General features: G+C 39.4%; 1 protein-coding gene across 1 annotated transcript; it reads left to right on the forward strand.

Annotated features, from left to right (window-relative positions):
- Positions 1 to 7,194: 7,194 nt before the first annotated feature.
- Positions 7,195 to 24,857, forward strand: cbwd (COBW domain containing). The gene is made up of 15 exons (XM_061038782.1): positions 7,195 to 7,367; positions 8,148 to 8,234; positions 8,985 to 9,081; positions 9,327 to 9,418; positions 11,771 to 11,830; positions 12,958 to 12,995; positions 15,259 to 15,305; positions 15,871 to 15,957; positions 16,150 to 16,194; positions 16,801 to 16,857; positions 20,077 to 20,128; positions 23,108 to 23,176; positions 23,293 to 23,358; positions 23,503 to 23,629; positions 24,175 to 24,857. The coding sequence occupies exons 1-15, from the start codon at positions 7,250 to 7,252 to the stop codon at positions 24,246 to 24,248; spliced, it is 1,116 nt and encodes a 371-aa protein (XP_060894765.1). The 5' UTR covers positions 7,195 to 7,249; the 3' UTR covers positions 24,249 to 24,857.
- Positions 24,858 to 24,920: the final 63 nt, after the last annotated feature.

A 24,920-nucleotide genomic window follows, 5' to 3' on the forward strand; every position in this document is an offset into this window, starting at 1 on the left:
TAAATTCAATTCATTTGAACCTGTTTAGTTCCTCTGTACACTATCTACTGGTGATTTAAAGAATACATGTAAAGAACAAGAACAAGCTCTGATCTGAAAACTAGGAAGGTCTTGTCAGCTAGGTGGGTGAATCGAAACTTGCCTTGAGTAGATACTGATAGTGGGTCGTTGTCAGGCTTTGTTTGGACTGAGCACTTAAGTTTCATTCTCTGAGCATCAACAGGAGAGGCAGTTGACGCGTGCGGGATTTTCATGAAAATCCAAGTTTAAAAGAATGAATCCGAAACTGCCAGCAGAACAAGCTCTGATCTGAAAACTAGGAAGCGTCTGACACTTCAGCATGGCCACAGAGCCAGGGAATCCACGACTACTGCTTTGCCTATTTTCTCTGGTCATCTGCTAAACGCAACATGTGCTACAAAGAAATCTCTGTCATTCATGGGAACAGGAAAAGACAGATCTGTCATAGACAACGAAATCTTAACAACTTGTCTCTGTCTCTACCCACCCTTCATTTACTTTTGGCCTCTGGAACTGTCAATCTGCTGTGAATAAAACTGAATTCATCCAAGCACTTGCAAAAATGTCAGACATTCAGGCACTTGCTCTGGATCCGCCCAGAAAACACAGTCACACCAGCTGCTCTTTCTGTTGACACAGTGTTCTCACACACACCCTGCTCTGTTGGACGTGGTACAGGTATCCTCATTTCTAATACCTGGAAATTCAATAAACTCTTCCCACTGAGCAACAACTCCTCATTTGAATATCACACAATCTTGGTTACTGCTCCTATTAAAATGTATTGCTATCATTTACCGCCCACCAGGGTGTAATCTGAATGATTTTGTTGTGGAACTGGACATGCTACTCTCAGAAATCCCTGATGATGGAACAGCACTGATTGTAATGGGAGACATGAATATACACACTGATAAAGCCCAGGCAACAGACTTCCTTGCTCTCCTATCCTCATTTGACCTCACGCAGGTCCCAACTCCTCCTACCCACAAAGCTGGCAACACTCTTGATTTAATCCTGACTCAGAACTGCTCGACAGCAAACCTGACTGTCACCCCTCTGCATCTATCAGACCACTTCTTTATTCAATTCACAATCTCCACCATACCACCAAAACATGCGATCGCTCAAGCCAGCTCAGCTGTCTAACGAGGTAATGGTCTTAAAGGTCTTTACCGCACTTTCTACAGATGAGGCTACAGACATACTCTGCTCCACACTAGTCTCATCTCTGAACAAGCTCTGCCCTCTGGTGTCCAAACCCACTCGCAAAACCCACCCTAGCCCATGGCTGACAGAAGTCATAAGAGAGCAAAGAGCAGGGCTGAGGTCAGCAGAGAGAAAATGGCAAAAATCCAAACAGTCCGCTGACCTCAAAGACTATAAGCAAAGACTTGTCTCATTCTTCTCCAGCCTGAAAACGACCAAGACAACATATTATCAGAACAAGATATGCAATGCCACAGATACAAGAAAAATGTGTTCTGCTTTTAACTCACTGCTTCAACCACCTCCTCCTCCTCCACCCTCCGATCTGTTCACACCAGACATGTTTGCCTCGTATTTTACTGAAAAGGTTGCAACCATCAGTAACCAGTTTTCTGAGCCTGACCAACTCAGCCCAAAGGCATCAACCAAAAGTGCCTTAAGCATATCATCAACTCCTCTCTGTCAACGGGTGTGTTCCCCACCGCATTCAAGCAAGCTCTGGTCACCCCTCTGCTCAAAAAACCCACACTAAACCCAGCCCAGGTTGAAAACTAGAGACCGGTTTCTCTTCTGCCCTTTCTGTTAAAAAATACTTGAGCACACAGTCTTTAAGCAAGTCTCTGAGTTCCTGTTCAGAAACAATCTGTTTGACCCAAATCAGTCATGCTTCAAGCGGGGCCACTCTACTGAAACTGCACTACTGTCAGTAACAGAATCGCTACGAGCTGCCAGAGCTGCGGGTCAGTCCTCAGTTCTATTACTGCAAGACCTGTCTGCTGCCTTTGACACAGTCAACCATCAAATCCTCCTATCCACACTCTCTGAACTTGGCATCTCAGGATCTGCCCTCTGCTGGTTCGTGTCCTACCTCTCTGGGCGATCCTTTAGAGTGTCGTGGAAGGGAGAAGTGTCCAAAGCGCACAGCTTATCCACAGGGGTACCTCAAGGGTCAGTGCTTGGTCCCCTTCTCTTCTCCATATACACAAGCTCACTTGTCACAATAATCCGCTCTCATGGCTTCTCATACCACTGCTATGCTGACGATACCCAGCTCTTCCTGTCATTCACGCCAGACGATGTTACAGTCTCTGCAAGAATCTCGTCATGCCTTGCTGATATCTCTAAGTGGATGAATGAACGCCACCTTCAACTCAATCTTTCAAAGACTGAGCTCCTTGTCATTCCAGCCAGTCCCTCTATGCAACCACAGATCAATATCCAGCTTGGAACAGCCAAACTCATGCCCACAAAGTCTGCCCGGAACCTGGGTGTCATGATTGATGACCAGCTAACTTTTAAGGTTCAAGTAGCCTCGATTGCCCAGTCATGTCGATTTGCCCTGTACAACATCAGGAAGATCAGACCTTACCTGTCAGAACACGCTACACAGCTCCTGGTACAGGCTCTTGTGATATCACGCATCAACTATTGCAACTCTCTACTGGCAGGTCTTCCGCCCACTACGCTCTGCCAATGAAAGGCGTCTGATCCAACCTTCACAACAGGGTCCTAAGTCTCTGACTAGACTCTTCTCCTCTGTCGCCCCCCGGTGGTGGAATGAACTTCCAAACTTCATTCGATCTGCAGAGTCCCTCTGCACCTTTAAGAAAAAGCTAAAGACCCAGCTGTTTCATGAATACCTACTAACTTAATGATGATGGTTTCGATATCATTGATGATGATGATGGTTGTGACGATTGTTTTTGTTTGATAACGATGACTTATAAGATGGTTTCTATACTGATAAGAGCTCTCAAGAACTGCTGTCAATGTTGTGCCTCTGTGCAATGCCTGTCAGCACCTGTGTGTCCAATTGGACTCAAAGCTGATCATTTGCTCTTACTGACATTGTTTTCTTTTTTCTAGATCCTTGCTTGTGTTGTTCTTACTCTCTGATGTACGTCGCTTTGGATAAAAGCGTCTGCTAAGTGAATTGTAGAATGTAAATATGCAGGCCTACATGCATCTGCCTAAATATACACACAAATAAATAAATACTCAAATACAACAATCAAACAATTACAGGAGGAAAATTAATAAAATAAAATGTTTATCTTTTTGGATGGCAATGGATGAGATTACTTTGTCAAAAGATTCTGCTTTAATAAAAATGTGAACATAGTTTTATTGTTTTCTTGGGTTATGTATCTTGGGAGTTCCATTCCTGCATTGCTCTAAACATAACTGTGTGTTTAATTGAGTTGGTTCTTGCTTTACGTAAAATGAAGTTCCCTCCTGTTGCATGCCTGCTTGAGTAATTATGAGTTGCTGAACTGAAAGTTACATTTTTAAACTAAAATAATTGGAATCTTTGTTACAATAATGTTTCTGATAATGCAAATAGTGAGTATCGTATAGTCTGTTTTTAACAAATAACCAAGACAAACAGCTATGCATTGCAACAACATTTGTACTGTTTTTTTTAAAGAGGATTGCAATTTGTGCTGCCCTGTTTTGTACCATCTGTAAATCTGAAATTAGAAAGTATTAATGGACTGATCACCTGTCTCATTGAGTCTGCTGTTAAAAAATGTGCACCTCTTTTAATAATCGAACAACCATAGCCAATCTTGCTAACTGTATGGTGAGATGCCCAGGAGCTTGGTTTCCTTCACTTGGTTAATATGTACATCATTTATGCAAAGATTTAATACAGGTTCTTTGTACAGAGAATGTCTTCAGCCCAGAAACCATACCTTTTGTGTTAGTGATATTCAGAACTAATTTATTATTTTCTATCCATTTAACCACTGATTTCAGTTCTGTGTTTAATTCAAGGTTTAACTCACTTGATGTGAACGGCTTGCCTTTTCTTAAACAAGACCTTTTGTGCCCTATTAGTTAAATAACTCTTAAGCCATCGTAATGCAGACTCGACAAAGCCATAACATTGCAACTTTTTTAGCAATAACTTGTGATCTATTATGTCGAATGCTGCTGTGAAGTCTAGTAAGACAGTGCCTACACTGTAAAAACAAAAAGTCATGACAACATAAAATTCTAAGTTAATTTGACTTCAAGTCTATGAAAATGTTGTGTTAACTCAATATTATACGTTTATGCCATCTCAACTAATTGAAAGTTTTCCAGATGTACCTGTGCTGGGCAGTGAGTCTGAACGTGCTCTTTTGTAATCTGGAGAGAGGCTGGATTTCCCGGTTTTCTTGGTGAGTGAAGTTGCCATGCTCATGATGCTCATGAAAATAATCGAATGTTTGGTAGTTTTGAACCAATTGGAAGTTGTTTAACTTCACAGCAGAAAAATATGAATAAATCTGAGGAGGGCACAAGGGTTAATGTTCCAGTAGTGGTGTTGTCTTACCTTGATATACTGTAGAAGAAGCTCATCACGAGGCAGGATACTGCTCTCCACTGTGGCGGCGATAAGCATGAAGAACGAAGAACTCCACCCTCCGTACACTTCCCTGTGAAAATCAAGTCAATTAGAATGATTATAGCCAAAACCAGCTTAAAATGCAGTCGGAAAAACATCAGTGATTAACGTATAAGACAGACGAGGCAGCAAAGATATATTCCAATTCAGTTTAATTCATGGATACACCACCACAAAGAATTATCTCTGTCTTAAAATAAAACTTGTAAACTAAAAGTGGTACTAAATATGTTTGTTTTTATTGTATCAATATTTCAGCCCTTGTTTTCTTGCTGTGAATTTTCAGATATTTGTTTAAAAAGTCTATATATAGACTTAAAGAAAACTGACTTTTTAGAAAACTGGAATACATCTTTATATTTAACAGAATTTCTTTATTTAAAAAATAAAAAATACTTGAAAAAAACATGAATAAAATGGTAATAAATCTAATATTTCTTATGAATAAATACAAATAACTAGTGTAACAGAACAAACAGTATCAAACAGTGCAGGGAGCAGAATTGGTCCCAGGGATGGCAGGGGATGGTTTTAAATGTTTTCTGATTGCATCTGGAGAGAGAAGATGAGCATTTGTGAAAAAAATTGACATTTTATAATATAGTGTGAACACTAAATATTAATAAAAATATTTTACAAAATGGAAGAAACAGAAATGACTTGACTTAATGCTAACACAAACAAACCCGGGATAGTAAGTGCTGCAATGTTACACAAGCAAAAATGAATTACTTGATTTTATATGTTTATTGCATCTGAAAATGCTGAGAAAAGTGAACGATAAATGGTGAAGATGTGCTTTTTAATCTGCTCTGCTATTAAAGGTTGAAGAACTTAAGTTGGTTTCTATGATAAAACGAATAACCTGTAGAGTTTTTTTTTTACAGTGTACCATTGTCCTGTCTTCAACTTCTCTCAGCCAGTCATCTGTGTCAGACAAATGATTTACAGCCTTTATTTACATTTTACAAAGCATTAGTCACATTAAGTTATACATTAGACTTTAAAATGATGACATTTTTGTCTGAAAACACTACCAAGGCATGTCCAGGACAAGATCAGTGATGAGAAAATACTTTGTCCACAGGGGGGCACCAAAATGAACACAAAGAGAAAGTTTCTTACAGGAGCTTCAGATTGCTTAACAGTCATTGAACTGCCCATAGGCCTATGAGTTTGTAACAAAGCGAGCACTCCTGTTTTGATAAAATAATCTTATCATAGCATATTTTATTTTTGAATTCACATAAAGAAGACATAGGCCTTCCCAATAACACGAGCCATCTGCATGAAAGTCAAAGCTGACTCTGAGTTTCCAAATTGTGACATTTCGTATGAAGACAATATAAAGCTGAGAGTTTTCACACATCTCATGTCTGTGCTTTCCTTTACAGAGACAATTCTAACAATAATATCTCCATGTTATTTGTTATTTGACTTGTATGTTATTCGTTTTGATGTCTATTATTCTGTTTATTTTCTGTGTGGACATAGATTGTAAATATCAAATATATTATAGCAAATTGTATATAGATAGATTGTATATATAGAGAGCTTATAAGGAACACAGGAATTTAATTTAATAAATATTAATTATTGAGCTGTGGAAAAGGGGTAGGATTAAATAAGTTTTATACTTCTTCCTACTCCTTTTCAGGCATATCAATTGAATATATGTAATTTTTTTTTCTTTTTTTGTGAAATAATTTAAACATTGTTTTTTGTTTATTGTATTTTCGTGCTTTTCATTTTGTTTTGTATTTTTGATATGTTTGATTTTATTTGATATGTCTGAAATAAATGTAATCAATCAATCAGTCAATAGTTATTCTCCTTAAAACCGGAGTCATATTCTTTGTTTACACATACTTTATATATATGATTTGAACACGCTCTGTTTCATACCACCTTACACAGGTTTATGTCGCCCTCTTGTGGTCGATTCTTGTCATCACAACACGTCTAATCTGTAATAACGATCTGATTTTGGGGCGTAAAAATAATGAATGTTCGTTTGTTTATTTTTTTTTACAAGAAGTTAATTTTTTTCTTAAGTTAAATATTAATTAACTGTTGTGTTTTATTGTATTTTAGTAAATCTTTCCCCCCCCCTGCGGACTTTCTGTCGCGGTTGTGGATGAAAGCGGAACCATGGTTACTGCTCATGTTTTTAGCGGAAGTTTTACATAGTTGGACGCTGTCAAAACATAAAGCTGCAGCATTTGCAGAGTGAGGGATTTGTTGTGCCATAACATTACTCACAAATACCTTCTGAGGATTGACAATCAGGTAATGATTTTTTAGATTTAGTTTAAATAAAGAAAAGTCGGTTAGTTTGTGCTGCCGTGTCGTTGTGAGCTGTTATTAGAAAAAGGGACAATTGCTAACATGATGCTAACATGATGCTAACCTTGCCCATTCAGAAAGTACTACCTGCTGCACCTTTAAATCTGTTATAAATAAATAAAATTATACATGGCATTTGTCTCGTTATGAGTCAATGTGAATGACATTTTTGCATTTTTTTTTATGGTTGTTTCTTCTACTTTTGTAAAATGTTATTCAAACCCTGTATTCCTGCTGGATCAGATTCTCTCTGTAAACCAGTGGACCAAACTTCCGGGTATGGAGGGCGTTGTGATGATAGAGGAGGACGACGATTGCCCAGAGCTGGTGCCCATCGACAACCCACCTGGCCCCCCCGAAGAGCAGATACCTGTCACCATCATCACAGGCTACCTAGGTAAAACACTCAAAACTTTAATGATATTTACATTCTACAATTCACTCAGCAGACGCTTTTATCCAAAGCGACGTACATCAGAGAGTAAGAACAACACAAGCAAGGATCTAGAAGAAAGGGAACAATGTCAGTAAGAGCAAACGATCAGCTTTGAGTCCGATTGGACACACAGGTGCTGACAGGAAGTGACCAGAGGCAAAGCATAACATTGACAGCAGTTCTTGAGAGCTCTAATCAGTATAGAAACCATCTTATAAGTCATCGTTATCAAACAAAAACAATCGTCACAACCATCAATAATATGGAGACCATCATCATTAAGTTAGTAGGTATTCATGAAAGAGCTGGGTCTTTAGCTTTTTCTTAAAGGTGCAGAGGGACTGAAGTTCGTTCCACCACCGGGGGGCGACAGAGGAGATGAGTCTAGTCAGAGATTTAGGACCCTGTTGTGAAGGTTGGATCAGACGCCTCTCATTGGCAGAGCGTAGTGGGCGGGAGGGAGTGTAGACCTGGATGAGAGAGTTAAAGTGAGGAGGAGACGTTTTGTAAGCGAGCAGCAGAGTTTTAAATTTGACGTGAGCAGTAACTGGGAGCCAGTGTAAGGAGATGAACAGCGGTAATTATGATCATAGTTTCAGACAGTCCATCCTCACCACACCACAAAAGCTGCTCTGGTCTTAACGCCGGGGTTCATTTTCTCACCATAGTTTTACATCAGTTTTATTACCGCTGTGCCAGTTTTAATGACCACTTTGCTCCTTGTACTTCTTCCTTTTGTAGGCGCTGGAAAGACAACTCTCCTGAACTACATATTAACAGAACAACACAACAAGCGGATCGCTGTCATTCTCAATGAATTTGGAGAGGGTAACTTGTACATTTCATTTGGATTCAAATCGATATAAGTACAAGATTCTACGTCCCCACAAAGACTTTGATGTGAGGCTGCTGATGGTTGTGTAGTTTCCTTATCGTTCCACAAGAGAGCAGCATAGAGACATGGTTTGCAGAGATAGCGTAAGAGGAGCCCATGAATGTGATGTTACTGCAGGGATGGGCAACTTTGGTCACAGCAAGGGCCACATTCATTTAATTCTCACTGCCAGGGGGCCAAATTGTAAGATACAAAAACGATTACAGGCAATTATGTCTGAAATTTAACTCAACATGTACCAGTGATCAATTATTATGATGGACATATTTCTGGTTTTCATGATTTCATGGCAGATTTTGTCATGTTTTCTTCATGTTCCCAATTAATTGATATGTAAAGATTTACCTGAGGGCCACGTTGAGGGTTGATGGGGGCCGCATGTGGCCCCCGGGCCGCCAGTTGCCCACCCCTGTGTTACTGTATTATTCACTTTATTTTTTTAAGCCTGCAAAATGATCATCTGCATCCATTCTTACGTCATAATGACTTTAAATGAATGCATTAGAATGCTACCCCGTGGCATTTTCTTATGCTTACGATTGTTTGATATGGTCTTTTGTTCTTATATTCAACATGTTTAATTATTTGTTTCTAACAACATAAACAGCTAAGTGGTATATTTAGTGGCATTTCCTTTATCTGCTGACTTTATCATCAGTGCTGTTCTCATTCTCCACCTGCAGGCAGCGCACTTGAGAAGTCGCTCGCAGTGAGCCACGCAGGAGAACTGTACGAGGAGTGGCTCGAGCTTAGAAATGGCTGCCTCTGCTGCTCTGTAAAGTAGGTCGAGTAACTACGGTCCACTTGGGAATGACATTAATCACATTCGCTTAAGGTCCTTCAGTTTTAATTCTTAAGTTTACATCTTTGAAAAGGAAGCTTTTATTGTTATTCTTCAATGTACGTGTTCACCACTTTGTTAACAAAGAAATCAGGACTTAGTCAATGAGTTATAAAGTATGTGTTTGTTTAAATGTAGAGAATTAAAGAGACATACTTTTTCTAATTGTCCTTTAATATTTCAGGGACAACGGTCTTAAAGCCATTGAGAATCTGATGGCGAAAAAGGGAAAGTTTGACTACATCCTGTTAGAAACCACAGGACTTGCTGATCCAGGTAACACATTGCTTTACTTCTTCTATATGACTTTGAATCTGAATTTCATAATGAGTCATTTGTGTCTCACACACACACACACACACACACACACACACACACATACACACACAAACACAGTATACAACTCAGACATTCAATAAGTCCTATCCTTTACAGTGCGACTATCATCAGCCCTAGTTAGATTGCCTTTCCGCAACAGCACCGTAACTAAGCTCAGCCGTCATAACATCTTTGTACATTCATATTCATTCGATGACGGCGTAATATTGTTGTGCCAGTCTGCAAATTCTCATCACTGAAGCGACAGCGGGAGCTCCACACACACACACACACACACACACACACACACACACACTCTCCTCCGCCGGCTCCACCGATCCCGTGTTGCTTCTGTAACGCCTCTTTTACTACCTCCAAAGACACCAAAGGTACAGAGGGGGAGAACTTTATCCCTCTGAAATGCCTCCATAGAGACACTCACAGTGTTTTATTATTATTATTATTTTTTTTTAAGATTTATTTTTGGGCTTTTTGTGCCTTTAATGGAGAGATAGGACAGTGGATAGAGTTAACAAATCAGGGAGAGAGAGAGTGGGGAATGACATGCAGGAAAGGAGCCACAGGTGGGATTCGAACCCAAGGCCGCCTTCTTGGAGGACTACAGCCTCGGGAGCGCGCACTAACCACTGCGTCACCAGCGCCCCGACACTCGCAGTAAAGTAGGAGACGTCACAATGTCACATTTTAAATGGGCAGTCTGAAGAGCGCTATTGCAAGCAGTCAGTATCTCAAAGTGATTATTCTAAAGAATCAACGCCTATGCTAAGTAACAAACCGGTGATGTATTTAGTAACATAATAGAGCTTCACGTCACATGACAGCACATAGTTAGTTACTAACATCTCCAGCATAACATTGGGGTAGGCGCTGCAATTTTTCTTTCCATGTGAAAGAAGTGAAACGTTTTGTGACTCTTCGGGCCAGACTTGTGTTGTGACAGGAACATCAGGGGAAACTATTTCCATCAGTGCATCCAAAAAAAAAAAAAAAAAAAAGAAACCCAGTTGTCCATTCATCTCTGAGCTTTGAATCAGGAAATCAATATCAGGCCATTACAGGGCGGGCGCTGTGACAACTGGGATGTGTCGCTAAGTGACAGGTGTCAGGAGGTAACGCCACAGGCAGACACACACCACTTGACCTATCAGACAGAACCAACAGAGCACGCTCAGACTGGGGCTGTCCTCTCCGCCCTGACACGTCATTGGCTGAGACAGGCTCTTTATCGACTAGGACGGGTCTGTCATTGGCCCTGGCAGTGCTGTCAATCATAAAGGCTCCCAGGGGGGGGTTCTCCTCTTCCATTCAGGAGGAGGTTGGATGAGTTATGTGAAACATGCCATTCAAAAACCGTGTTTTCATTACACATCCATCAAATATTTACAATGCTTTCTTATTCTCGCTCGGCTCTTTGACAAAAGTGCATTATGTGAACAAGCCGAGGCTGGCATGGTGACATAGGGTCTTGTAATAACCGCCTGCACAGGAAAATAGAAACAAACCAAATATACCAGCAGGAGATAAACAATTGAAAGCTTCTGATATCGGTTTGATCTGCTCCACGGAGCCCAGTGAGAGGAAAACATCAGGCAGGGTTTCTGGAAACGACTCAAGACGGACCTTATGAACAAAAAGTTTACATTCAATGCTTAAAAAATACCAAAAAAAAATCTGTTTATAATAACAATTATTATAAAATCTGTATAATTTATCAGATTATAATTCTCATATTGAATAATATTCTTCTTTTGTCTTTTTTGTGATGGAAAAGGAGATTTGGATTAAGATATGATAAACCTTTATTCATCCCACAACGGAAACATTGACAGTGGGAGATGTTCATTTAAATCAATGAATAATAATGTGTATTTCTTTTTTACAGGTTATCTTCAAAATGATAATAGTCAACCTTAAAAAAAAACCTCGTAAGTTAGATAATATAATCCTTAGTTGCATCCTTAAATGTATTTATATTTCAGAGTCGTATAATATAATCGTACGATATACTCCTTGCATAGATATAGTACCCGATTATGGGAAATATAAATTTATCACAACTGTGTGGTTACTATTCAAGGGGGAGGTTTTGTTTGTTTTATTTTGGTATATGACCTTTTATTTGGAAAGAAAGAAAACAGAAATAGGTGAATGCAGAAAAGAGAGAAAAAGATGGACTGCTATGAACCTGTGAGAAAATCTTCCCCTGAGCTTCCTTTATGAACACCTCCGACTGAAATGGATGTATTTCAGTCATTTACAATCTTCTAACCACTTTATATGCTCTGACAGGAGCTGTGGCCTCCATGTTCTGGGTTGATGCAGAGCTCGGCAGTGACATATATTTGGATGGTGAGTTCTTTTTTTAATGACACAGTTTGTCTCTGTTCATCATTCAGTCGATCAGTTTTCTCTCACATGTTACACAGAACGTCTCAGAGATCATGGATCTTACTTCAGAGGATCAATGCACGGGATGATAAAAGGGCTTGTTTTCATTTTAAGTCACATTGTAAAACCTGAGATGAGTAAAACTTACTGTAGTTACTTTAAGATCTGTACACAGGTTGGTTAGCCTAGTGGTTATGACACGCCCCATGTAGGGAGGCTAAAGTCCTCATTGAAGCAGCCGTGGGTTCCAATCCGTCCTGGACCCTTTTCTGCGGGTCACCCCCCACTCTCTCTCTCTCTCTCTCTCTCTCTCTCTCTCTCTCTCTCAGCCCATTATCTCCTGTTTCTCTTCAGATTTCATATCCAAAACATCACACAAAACAAATCTGTACAAAACAATTTTATCTCCGTGACAATGGGGTCAGACGTTTAACTCAGAAGCCTTTGATCAATTTTTCTGGACTTTTCAGAGCTTTGGCACTGTGCGTCTGCATTTCAATATCAGTCACTTCTTTGATCAGGTTTATTTCCAAGCAGGTTTACACATACACAGAGTTTGTCTTGGTGTGTTTTGGTGCAAAATCTATATTTTTAGAAGTAGAATAAACAGTAAAAAAGCTAGTTAACAGCTGTGCGTCTACAATTAAACATAATGTTAGATATGTTAAATATCTGTAATGTTTAGAGCTGTACACTTGTGCAGGAATATGCAGGGTAACGGTTGGATGAAGCCGATTACAGTATCAATTAAAGAGACATTGTTTTCCTGGTCTCTATGGGCTGAAGCTGCACCACACACAGAGCAGTTACCCAAATGTTACCAGCCCTGTTTGTGGGTATGACATCGTCTGCTGTTTGTCTTTCTCTTTTACTACTGTGTCTGTGTGAGGTAATGTTAAATACTCAGCTGTCCGCTCTGTTGTCACATACCAGCAGACCAAAAGTGTGCTGCAGTTATCTCAGAGAAAGTGGAGAAGACAAACAGACGTCACTAAACACCAAAAGGAGGCTGGGATTTAAAAAAAGAACGTGTACATTGTTGTAACACTACATTTTATTCACTGATAAATATTGTTTGTTCAACACAGGCATCGTCACCGTCATCGACGCCAAGTATGGACTCCAGGTATGTGACAAGAAGACGTGCTAGAAGCTTTTATTAGAAAGTCTCAGGTTCATCTCTGAAAGTTGTTGATTAATTATTGCCGACATTTATCAAGACGATGAGCTTCTAAACCGTGTTAGTGCTACAAGCTTTTCTAATGCTAATTGATAAAGCTAATGTATGCTACTTTTCTTTATCTGCTAAACCATCTTAAGAAATTATTTTTATTTGGTTTTTAAAGTCGGTTGGTCGAAGAAGAAGTGATTTTTAGTTTTCTGTTTGGACTGTGTGACATTGTGATGGGCCTTTTGTAACATTTTCTTTTATCAACATTTTTTCATTTATCCATAACCAAGAAAAAATGTTTCAACATTATTCATTGTTGAAATCTTCACTTATTACCAAACATTAAGGCCCCAGCTGTATTTATTAACCTCTGAGCAGAAACTCAATAAGTTGGGCTTTGAAATTTTAAATATTAATTCAGACATATCAAAAAGAGAAATGTTGTTACAAATTAACAGATGAAGAGGAAAAAAATCATATAAAAAACACTGAACAGGATTAATGCAAGAGAACAAGTCTGTATGATTCATCTCACAAACATAAATTAACTACAGATGTTTAAATATAAATATTAATGACCAATTATCTTTGTCTTCAAAAATATAGATTAAATAATGAAGAAAAATAACAAACCCTACCTATTGATATATATGTATCTTTATGAAATATATAAATCATTTACTTTTATATTTACTTTAAAAATATATTACTAAAATATTTGTCTTAATCAAAATATAAATGAATTACTAACATATTGTTTTTTCAATATATGAATATTTATCCTTATAAATAATAAAGATAAACAAACCAATTTATTTATATTTATCTTAATCAAATAGATTCTATACTTGTACTTTTTTTAACTTTCAAATATAAATACCTGTAAATGTGTTTGAGTACTTATTTGATTCATCTTAATGAAAGCAGCAATGAAACGACTTGAGCTTGCAGTTCTGTGTGTAAACCTCCCAGTGTGCTGCTTCACACGTCCGTCCTGCTCGACCTGTGTTATTTAAAAAGGAACAGGACAAGTGACACCCCCATCATGGCCTCTAATTTGAAGGTGTCATGCTCAGTGAGGTGACACATTTCATGGCTTCTTCGGTGCTGCTCTGTTTTCTCATTGAAGAGAGAGAGAGAGAGAGAGAGAGAATGAAAGAGAGAGAGAGATGATGAAAGGGGGAGGGAGAGGATGACTGATAGTCCTATTAAAATGGTCACATGTCTGATATCAATTACTCCTTCACTGTCACATCCACTCATCTGCCTTTCTCCTCGCCCACCGCAAAAGAAACATCCATCTGTCTGAGGGGTTTCAAGTTAGCTTGAGCCGCTTGCCCTCACACCGTCTGAAAGGTCTTTGTCTCCTGATGCAGAGGTTGTATAATAAGAAAAAGCAATCGGACTTTCTATTAAAAATCGTCTTCTCTTTTTGTCATTCATCCTTAAGAAATAAAGACGTGATGACACAGGCGGTGACAGATGAATGTCAGACTGACACTCAGAGGGGCTCAGGGCTCAGGATTCAGATTAACACCTCCTGCTCTCTCTGTTGTTAGATTTTAAACTGTTTTGGAAAACGCCATTTCCCCCCTGTGCAAGCACTAAACACACGCAGGAGATGAAAAGTGATCTCCTGTGGGTTTGAATGTGGAGAAAGTCACTTACTGGCCGGTAGTTTTTATCTGGATGAAAAGCAGGCCTTTCTTTTATCCAATCAATCTCTCACATTTTTTGGCTGTTCCTGTGCAAACACTGTTGCAACATTTTTATTTATTTTTAAGAAGAAAGTTGAAAAGCTTTAAGGTCAACCCAAGTCATTTTAACACTTAAGTGCTCGTACTCAGAGTGGAGGATGTGAGACGGGTCGGACAACATTCTCTGCTCATGCCTGAGAACAGACCGCTCGTATATTAACCGGAGGGAGAGGTTTTCAGTCTTCACGTTTACCTTTGCACTCCGTACCGGACGAGCAAGCCGGGATTTGAACTGTGCAGAGAGATTACTGTACCATGCTGACATCCCATACCTGAGTATACTGATCAACTCCATACAGCCTGAGTCCATGTAAAAACAAATACAATCTTTGCCGTAAACAAGAACACAAGTTATCATCGTGGGTTTTTTTTTACAGCTAAACAGGTCGAGGTGTACACCAAGATACCTGTTGGTGCTAACCTGTATCATCAGTTGTGTTTCCTGTTTCTGCTTCCTGTAGCAACTGTCAGAGGAAAAGGCAGAAGGACTCACCAATGAAGCTGCCAGGTAAACACCTATTTGCTTCCCTACAGGATGAAACCAAACTCCATTTTTTTTAACACCTTATTGGAGAGGAAGGCTGGCTGTTTTTTTTTTTCCTCTTTTTTTTCCAGTTTTTGTGTAAAGCAAATCTACTTCATCTTCAATAATGTCTCACAGCGTGCTGTGGACGGCACCCTTTACCACCCGCCTGTCTGTCCCACTGTGTTTGTCTCCTCCAGCAGCTGTGAGCTTGTGTTGTTGTTGAACAAATACTCTGATGAAGAAAGACCAGTTGCACGACCCCCTTTTGCATTCTTGCTCTTCGTTTGTGTTTTCACCTCCAAACTAAACAGCGCTCACCTCCCATTTGAGTTTGGCATGTACCGCCCACTGCCACCCAGGAAAAACTCACAAACATACACGCAGTTTTAAATGACAGTTTTACAGTTTTTTTATGTACAAACAAGGCAATGACTTCCTGATGTATGTTTGTTTTGTTTTTTGCACATTATCTTATTATTGTGTGTTGATTGGTGCATATTCTTGCAGACACCAGATGAACAGAATGTTTTATTTGATGCCTTTTCAGACAGATTGCTGTCGCTGACCTAACCATCATCAACAAGACAGACCTGGTGACTGAGGAGGAACTCACACAAACCCGAGACGCAGTCAGGTTAGCTTTACAGACTTTTTCTCTCCCACCCTGAAGTTGAAATCTGTTTGTTTTTTTATAATAACGTTCTGAATCTTGAGCTCCTTGATTTAGGATTGAGAACTTTAGTTCCTCCAAAGGGACAATCTAGTAACTAGGTCTGTTTCTGTTCATTTTCTCAGTCTTAACCTCATTTGTTTTCTTTTATTTTAGATCAATAAATGGCCTTGTAAAGATTCTTGAAACCCAGAGATCAAGGTAAGCTTTATTTATTTTTCATATATTTAGCTTTGATCCAGGTTCTGTGCTTTGTTTAGTGAACAGATGAACTCCACGTGCTGCTCCTGCTCAGATCTTCATTTCAAAGATTAAGCGGTTCAGGCGTGACATTGCCCGACCCACACACACACAGACGTACACAAACTGCTGCACACTGAGTAAACACCAGGTCTTCAACGGTGTCCAGTTACCCACAAGTCTTTGCTCTTTGACCCTTGATCTCCAGCAACATGGTTGCATATGTGTGAATGTGCGCCAAAATGTGTGTATGTGCACCCTCTGTCTTAGTGTGTGGTGTGTTATTGGACCCAGGTAGCATATGGCTAACACAAGCAGTGTGTCTCAAAGGTTTGGGCGTGTTTTGGATCCCCACAGAGCTCAGACCAGGGTGAACAGATGAAAGAAACCGTGCAGTGAGGGGTTAATTGCAAAAACAACCCCACAACTTTTAACTTGAGGCAGTTCATTAAATCAACCTTGATGCTAGTTTGAAGTAGATTTCTGACTAAATTTATTAACTGCAAATGTGTTTTTTTACTATACATCATTGAAAAAGGTTTAATGGTGAGTTGTCTTCTTTCACAGGGTGGATCTTTCTCAAGTGCTGGATCTGCATTCCTTCGACAGTAAGGAAGGCGTGAAGTGAGTTGGTTTTTCCCGTAACAGTTTCACGTACACAAAAAAACATCTAAATCCATTACGGTGTTCAGTGTTACTTCCCATAAACCAAAATTAAAGGTGCATAACCATATTAGTAATGGGTTTTTCTTTTATATAACTAATCTCTGAAATGTAGATATGAAATAGTTAATGGTTTTTAACTCGTGTTCTGAGGAAGGGAGTTAATTTGACAAGGTCACAATTTCTCAAGTGCATATTCAAATTCTTATCATCATTCAAGAATGCCTGTGTTGAAACATAAGAGATAAAGAGGAGCAGTATTATAGCAACGGCAGTTTTATTTATAGAGCATATTTCATGATAGGTAAGCTTAGTGTGTGTTACATTGAGGGCAAAACATAGGAATGCAAGAATTAAAGAAAGTCACATCCTCTGTCATGGATAAGATGAAGAAATTAAATCAATAAAACATGAATCCAGCAGACATCAGACTCGTATTGTAGCATCAACACCCTCCAAAAACATCTGTCAGTGTTTTATGTGATATGTGTGTAAGTCAGATTTTTCAATATCCCTCTAACAATGAGACACGTGCGTATAAAGAAAACCAAATCCCTGACCTGGAACATAAATCAATGGAGAAATTATGACAAAGATTTAAATTAAATGTTTTCTATTGGATTTCATATTTCATTGTAGAAATGTACATTACTTAAGAAAAAAAGTGTATTTGTATAGATAGAAAGAATATCCCTTTACAGACTGCTTTTTTTTTTTTCTGCAAAAGTGCCGTAACAAAGTTCAGCCATCATCACGTCTTTGTACATTCATATTGATTCTGAAACAGCGTCGTATTGGTGCTTCAGTCAGTGAGTTCACATCTCGTTTTTTGGCATTGCAGAAAGCACAGCACAGTGAGCGCTCCACATAGACACACAGTCAGACATATAGTATACATGCACACACAGCGCTGAGCTCCCGCCTCTGTTACTACCTCCAAAGAAGGTACAGACGGGGGATCACTTTGTCCCCCCATTACGCCTCCGCTACGTTCAGATTGAAGGCAAAATGTCACAGGGGCTTAAATACTGTGGCTTCAAACGGCAATATATATATATATATATATATGTATATATATATGTATATATATATGTATATATGTATATATATATAGATAGATAGATAGATGATTTAACAGCCATACTGTTGTTAAATTGTCTTTAGCATTTCTTCAGTGTGACTCCTTGTTACTTATTGTCAACATACTGTATGTGCTGATAAAGATGTGTTAGATTGCAGTGCCAGTATATAATTTAACAACAATTGAGCAATCTGATTGGACTAGAGTGGAAGCCATGAGTGAGGGTATTACAGAACAACATCACTGGGACTTTTCACAGTATGTATCACTCCTCCTCAGCCAGCAGTTCTGATTGCTTTACAGCTGACAGTGTTTTTCTTTATTGACCAATCTCAAACCTCACAATCACACAACAGACTTTGATTTCAGACTTTGTAACATACGATAAGATAAGATAAGATAATCCTTTATTTATCCCACGATGGGGAAATTTACAAAATTTACAAATACATACATACATGTAGTTGTCTGTGGTAACCATGGACACCAACAGTGTAGCAAGAGTGCAGGATAATGTTTGGGTTGCTTGGCAACAGTATAGTTTCAGGTGAACTGTGGAAATAGTTTGAGTTGTTGGAGTTGAAAATAATCTGTTGTTGATTTTGACTTTTTAACTATTTTCTGCTTCTATAACTGTTGTGTGAAAACAATAACTCCCGAGAGAGGGTGTTTGAGGTGTTCGGACTAATTGTTGTACTAAATATCGGCTCTGATGTCATTATCTTCGCGCCTGACACTGACAGCGGCGCTGACATTCAGTACAACATCGCTCCCTCTCGTGTGATATTTCTTAATCATGTTCTGTTTCAGAACAAAGATTGAGATCTCATTTGGATGCCACTGCTGGCCTTTGTCGCTGGTGTGTCTGAACTGTGCACCCAGCGGTCTTTGATACTGTTGCTCGCCATGTTCCTCTCTAATTAACAGACTCTTTTATTGAGCGCTCCCCTGTTACTCAGCAGGGTGGTCATCATATTGTATCCCCTGTAGAATGGCATTCTCATGAATAGAGTCAGTGTTCATCCTTTCATGTGAATGAAACTGGCCGCGGTGTTAAACCTCTCTTACATGCCCTCAGTCAGTGTCTCTGAGACCAGCTGCAGAGGATTAGAGCTGTGTGTGTCCACCGGCTCCCGAGGAGTCCCCCTTGTCCCAACAGATAGCTCCTTTCCCCCTGCCTTTGAGAGTGCGGGCCCCTCCTCCTCCTCCATCCCACGCGGGCTGTTTGAAGCGGCCCCCCGCCGCTCCGCCTGTGTGGTACTAACAGCACGCAGGGCTCAAGCTGCTGGACACAACATTTAGCCTCCTTGTGAGGTCAGGCAGAGGAGGGGGGGGGGGGGGGGATGAGGAGGTCTGATGGGGAGAACAAGGGCTGTAGTTTGTTTGGGGGTGGTGGTGGCTGTTTTGTAGGGTTTAATTGCCATTTCTAAAGTTTTCACAAGTCCATTCAGAGCTGTGTCATTAAGCACCAATACAGCATGAGGTGTATTTTACAATGACATAAAACACAAAGGCAGAAACGGTAAAGACTGGTGTCTTTAAGCAGAGAAAAGAAGGAACATGGAGAAGGGAAACTACAAATCGTGACACTATTTGGCTCTAATTATTGAACTTTAATTTAACAAAGGAAGCTTCATGCAAATTCAGAATATGCGCTTCATGCACCGGAAGCAATGAAACAAAGTTAGAAAACACAAAATATGCCACAAATAAAACCACTGAGATCAATTAAAACACGTCCAATTCAAAGCAAAGTGGCTGAGGTTATGTATCTGAAATGTGAAAAAAAGTTATGCAGCAGAAATGCTGTTAAATAACCCAAACGTGTATAAACACATACAATAACTCAGAGTCAAATTCAAACAATACTTGAATGAGATTCTTAAATACCCGTCAATATCAGCAGCCAGAAGAACAGGGGCAATTAAATCAGTGCAGTTCATTCAAAACGTCCAACATGTAGCACTGGTTTGTCCAACGTGTGAATATGACAATGTATGGTGGAACAGATGACATCATCTTTCTAGATGATTTTACTTAGAATTTCAAAATTGAGATGCTCTAAGTTATAATGTTGGCTGATTTCTCTCCTCTGAAAGTCTAACAGAGAAGCTCCAACTCGTGAAATCTACAAGACCACATCTAGATAAGGTAATTGTTTTTATTCTCCATTGTTCCTCGTTCCCCCCCCCCCCCCCCTTTTTATTTCCTTCCCTGCCGATACCTGCCCTCCATGCCTCTCTCTCATAGCTCCCCTTGTTTAGTTTGCTAATTTATTTCAACACATCATTTCCTCCAGGATACAGAGGGGTTGCATTTAGCTCAGGGCTAACATTGTGACTCTGCATTCCCCCAGGCTGCGACACCGTAGTGAAAACTCCCTCCCTGCTTTTTTTGGGTTTTGTGTGGCGATCGACTTGATACTTTTGATGTTTTTCTTGTTGCACTACAAATGAAAACCCAGACTGGGTGATACAACGCAGCATTAAACCTTCAGTAGACTGGGTAGACTGGGCACACTGGGTTTGGCTAGACTGTCTCGAGCCTTGTCTGCGTCTTATGGCTTCATTAGTGTTTGAACTGAACCAGGATGCCATGACATGATGTATAAAGACGAGGGTTTTAAACTTACAGTCAAAATTAAATGATATCAATACCATGTTAACAAAAATAGAAGCTCTACCCACCCGATATTTGCAAAGTTTCTTGTTTTAATCACTAAAAATTGGAACTTCCTGCACCCTATCTTAGATGCCCCGGTACATCGGCAACGTTTCAGTATTTGTTAAATTTAGACGCTGCCTCCTCTGCTGCCACCTCGTCTGCATTCTGTATTTTTTTTTTGCATCTTTCTGAAGTACCAAGAGGACTTAAGAGACGTCAGTATTTGTCAGTTTGTGATTTGGAATTGACCGCTGCTGCTCTCTCTCTCTCTCTTTTGCTCATAGCGGCTTTAGTTTAAAATATAAAACTGAAGGTCTTTATTTTTCCGAGATACGGTACGGTGCTGGTCGATACTCGTGTTCATTTGAATAACGGAGGTTATATGGTTTTCAAACACGTGTCATGGAAAAGTATCAACGATCCCGACACTCTTATTAAAGACCGTGTTTCTCTTTTAGCCTCCTGAGTGGGAAGCCGCTTGACTCACCATTCAATAATAAAGTGTTTTCCCTCTCTCCAATTTTCAGTAAATCTACAACATTATTAAAAGCAGGATTTCCTTGATCCTATTTCTCTCGTTGGCTTCATCTTTCAGATCAAAAAGACTCCACTCCTCAATCAGACCTCGTCTTGTTTTCCGTCCTGCTTTATACCCATGAACTTTTATCACAGGATGGGACAGAGATGTGGCTTGTTTGTGTGTGTAAATAACGCCATTGTTGTCTGTTTTCTCCAGGTTCGCTTTCCCGCATGAAGCTCAACTGTCCCTCTAACCCTCCCCCCCCCCCCTCCCCTCCTCCCCTCCTCTTCCCCATGTTGCTCTTTTCATGTAAATGAGAATGCTGTTTTTCTGTTGTTATACCAAATGACAAGGAAGTGTGTAACCTTAACACTTCAACACAAAACCCTCCAAATATCTACAAAGTGCCCCTTTTAAATGCTGTAAGGAAGTATGGAGAGGTGGGAGTGTGTGAGAGGGGTGAAGAGTGGGAGAGAGAGAGGATGAAGGAGGAGGAGGGGGGGGGGGGGTGTAGTTAGATAAAGAGGGGAGCTGTTATTTGGTTTCAGGTGCCGAGTGGAGTTGTGGTTTTTGACACAGTCATTGACAAAGTCATCAGCCGAGGCGTAAAAGCACTTCTTTTGTTTAACATTCCCAATGACTCTCTGGTCTCAGTAAACTTTCATGTTAACATGTATTTAAAGAGCATGTAATCAGTGGACTAGAAGACTTATTAACAGACTGAAAATGTAAATCTCTTATCACTGATGTAGCGATGGAATTAAACTAAATAATTAAATCAAACAATAATAATAATAATTAAATACAAACTAACCTACAAGGCGTTAGTCTCAGCAGTTCATACTACACTTCATTTTTCATTATTTCAAACAGTGTCCTACAAACATTGTGATCATTTTGTAAAATACACTTTTTTTATTGACAATCCTGGTGTATATAAAGTTTGTTCAAATTAGCTCCCTCTGGGTAGCGATGTCCTAGCGGTTATGACTCAGCCCCGTGTACAGAGGCCATAGTCCTCGTCACAGTGGCTGTGAGTTGAAATCCAAACTCGGCTTTGCTGCATGTCATCCTGCAGCTTTCTCCTCCCAACATTTCTCTCTTCAGCTGTCCTAAATCTAATAAAGGCAAAAAGCATCAAAATATAACTTAGGAAAAAAAGCTCCTTCTTGGCATCTTTAAAATCAATCATTCTTCGAGAACAGTTCACTGTAAAATATATGCTTTCCATGTTGGAATTTAACATTAGGGACTGTTTTTTTTTTTTTATTAGAATAAAATAAAATTGTCTACCTTTAACATGCAAAGACAGAAAATTGTCCTTGTGCAAATATATGCCTTTAAAAAACACATTTAAAATAATTAAAAATACACTTAAAACACAACATGTACTTCATGATTAGCAGTAAAAAGACAGATACAATGGAGCGGTATTAAAGGAGGACTATTTTTACTGAAGAAAAAAACAGTTTTTTCACTTTTACCAGGTTCCCTGTGTCTTTTTTTGGGGGGGGAACTTGTGAGAGGTCTTGAATATATGATTGTACTTTGAGTCATGTCTGAATACTTCACATCTTCACTGTTACAGTAGTCTTAAATGATTTTTATTCTTCGTAGATTTGCTTGTTAATGTGACAAACTGAATGGTGGAGAGAAGGAGAGCTATTTGGATTAGAGATGAAAAATAGAGGGGAGTAGTTGGCAAGGGCAAACAAAGATTTTGAAGCGTCTTGCAAAAGTGGAATTCATTTTCTTTTGTGCAGGTCTTAAAAAGGACTAGAATTTGTTTTTTAAAAGTTTTTTTAGCAAACCTGATTTGAGTATATTGTTAAATGTGTGCCATCTTTGTTTCTGTGAGTAAAATGTTTTGAAAGACATTGAATTGAAAACCACTAGATATCTTTTATGTTCTTAATGTTGATCAAACTTTCATGTGTCATCCTCAGAGTATTTTAACTGCGACGTTTGAGGTCACGGGAGACCTTCCAGAGGATGCCTTAAACGTTTTCATCCAGGTAAACACATCATGCGTCATTCAGACCAAACAGAGTGCACCACTGTTGCCATTACTAATTAGCTCTACCACAACACAGTCCTTTGTAAAGTAAACCCACATTTCCCTCTGTTTCAGGATCTGCTTTGGGAGAAGATGTTCAAGAACAAAGAAGGGCAACCCATGACTGTCATTCGCTTGAAGGTACAGTGCAACAGCACAATAGTCCCCCGAGCGGAAGCAGCGATCAATAACCGCTGCTTTTATTATCCGTATCAATCAGGTTCTAAAGGTTTCATTCAGTGTGGGTTAATGTGTCACCAGGACTTGTGACTTGTGTGTTTTCAGGGTATAGTGTCACTCGCAGGGAAAGAACACCAAGTGATGCTGCAGGGGGTCCACGAGCTGTATGACCTGAATGAGACGCCGCAGCTTTGGGAGGAGAACCCGCGGATCAACCGCCTGGTCTTTATAGGTGAGGACACAGACACGCACAAACTTCTTTTACATATTTATCGGAACATAATTCTTTTTTTTTTTAAGTTCTTTATTTGGTAGCAGTTAGATACTCAGTTATGAATTGTTTGCTCACTGCACCGGTCCAAAGATAAAACATTCATCCAAACAATTGAAGAGTAAAGTTTCACAATCACACATTAGTAATTCATATTTCCCTGAGTTTCATTTGAAAACTCTCTGGAAAATAAGATTTTAACACAGCCAGCCGTGTCATTCATTCGTCTCTTCTTCATCTTGCGTGTTGCTCAGTTTTTTTCAGCTGAGATTCTTTGGGAACGGTTTAGAAGTGGGGGATTACAGATGTGTAAATGGTTCCCTACCTTCTTAATGTGTTAAAATAAGCATGTTCTGGGGTGTTGGAGCCCATCTCGCTTGCCTTGAGATTCACTGTTCACTACATTCCTACAGTAACATACACGCATGTCGTGTCTGTTTCCATGTTTAGGGTCTGTGTAACCGAGCTGTGCTAATCCTCACTATGGACTCTCTTCTGTTCTGCAGGTAGAAACCTGGACAAGGACATTCTGAGGGAACAGTTCATCTCTGCAGTGGTGCAAGGAGCGGCTGAAAATTAGCAACAAGCTCATCTCCTCGCTCCGCTCTACGTTAAAAACTTTAGTTCCTGGAGCAAAAAAAAAAAAATGTGGCTTTTGCCATCCATAAATCAAGGACTGTTCATCCTCCAAGAACACGAGGTACGTCAGCAGATGGTTCAGGGGACAAGATGATCTCTATGGTGGTTTCAATTGATGTCATTCCACCACTGCCTGCTTTAGAAGCTACAGTATATTGAAGAGTTTGAAAATAAAAAAATGTTTCCTGAACATGATTTCAAAAGTGTGTACAGAGAGAAAAACATCACAAAGGCCCGAAATGATAATCAATGCATTGTAGTTTTCATATAGATTACTTTGTAAAATCTGCATTTTCTGAAGGTTGGGAACTCAAATCATGTCAAAGTTGCAAAAAGACACACAAATACACACACACACACACACACTCACACAAAACAGACTGAAGTGTGGTTTGACACTGGACATTGCAAATAAAGTAGCCTTGCTTATGTTTCTGGCTTTTGACATCCTGGTTTTTTTAAATTATTCAAAATAAAGTTTTTTCTCTGAAAGTATTTGACTGCTCTGATACTCTTTAACAAAACGATTATTTAGACAGTTTTGTAAAAACGATAAATTACCTGCTCCAGCTGAAAACTATTAACAACAGTGACAGAGTGCTTTTATATGATG

Source organism: Labrus mixtus, chromosome 5 (assembly GCF_963584025.1).
Source record: "Labrus mixtus chromosome 5, fLabMix1.1, whole genome shotgun sequence".
Classification (NCBI taxonomy): Eukaryota; Metazoa; Chordata; class Actinopteri; order Labriformes; family Labridae; genus Labrus; species Labrus mixtus.

What these genes read in the sequence shown, in the direction of transcription:
- cbwd (XM_061038782.1), top strand. Translation starts at nt 7,250, where the DNA reads ATGGAGGGCGTTGTGATGATAGAGGAGGACGACGATTGCCCAGAGCTG. An exon ending in CATCATCACAGGCTACCTAG is followed by an intron (nt 7,368 to 8,147) that starts GTAAAACACTCA and finishes TTCCTTTTGTAG; the next exon opens with GCGCTGGAAAGACAACTCTC. An exon ending in CAACCGCCTGGTCTTTATAG is followed by an intron (nt 23,630 to 24,174) that starts GTGAGGACACAG and finishes TCTGTTCTGCAG; the next exon opens with GTAGAAACCTGGACAAGGAC.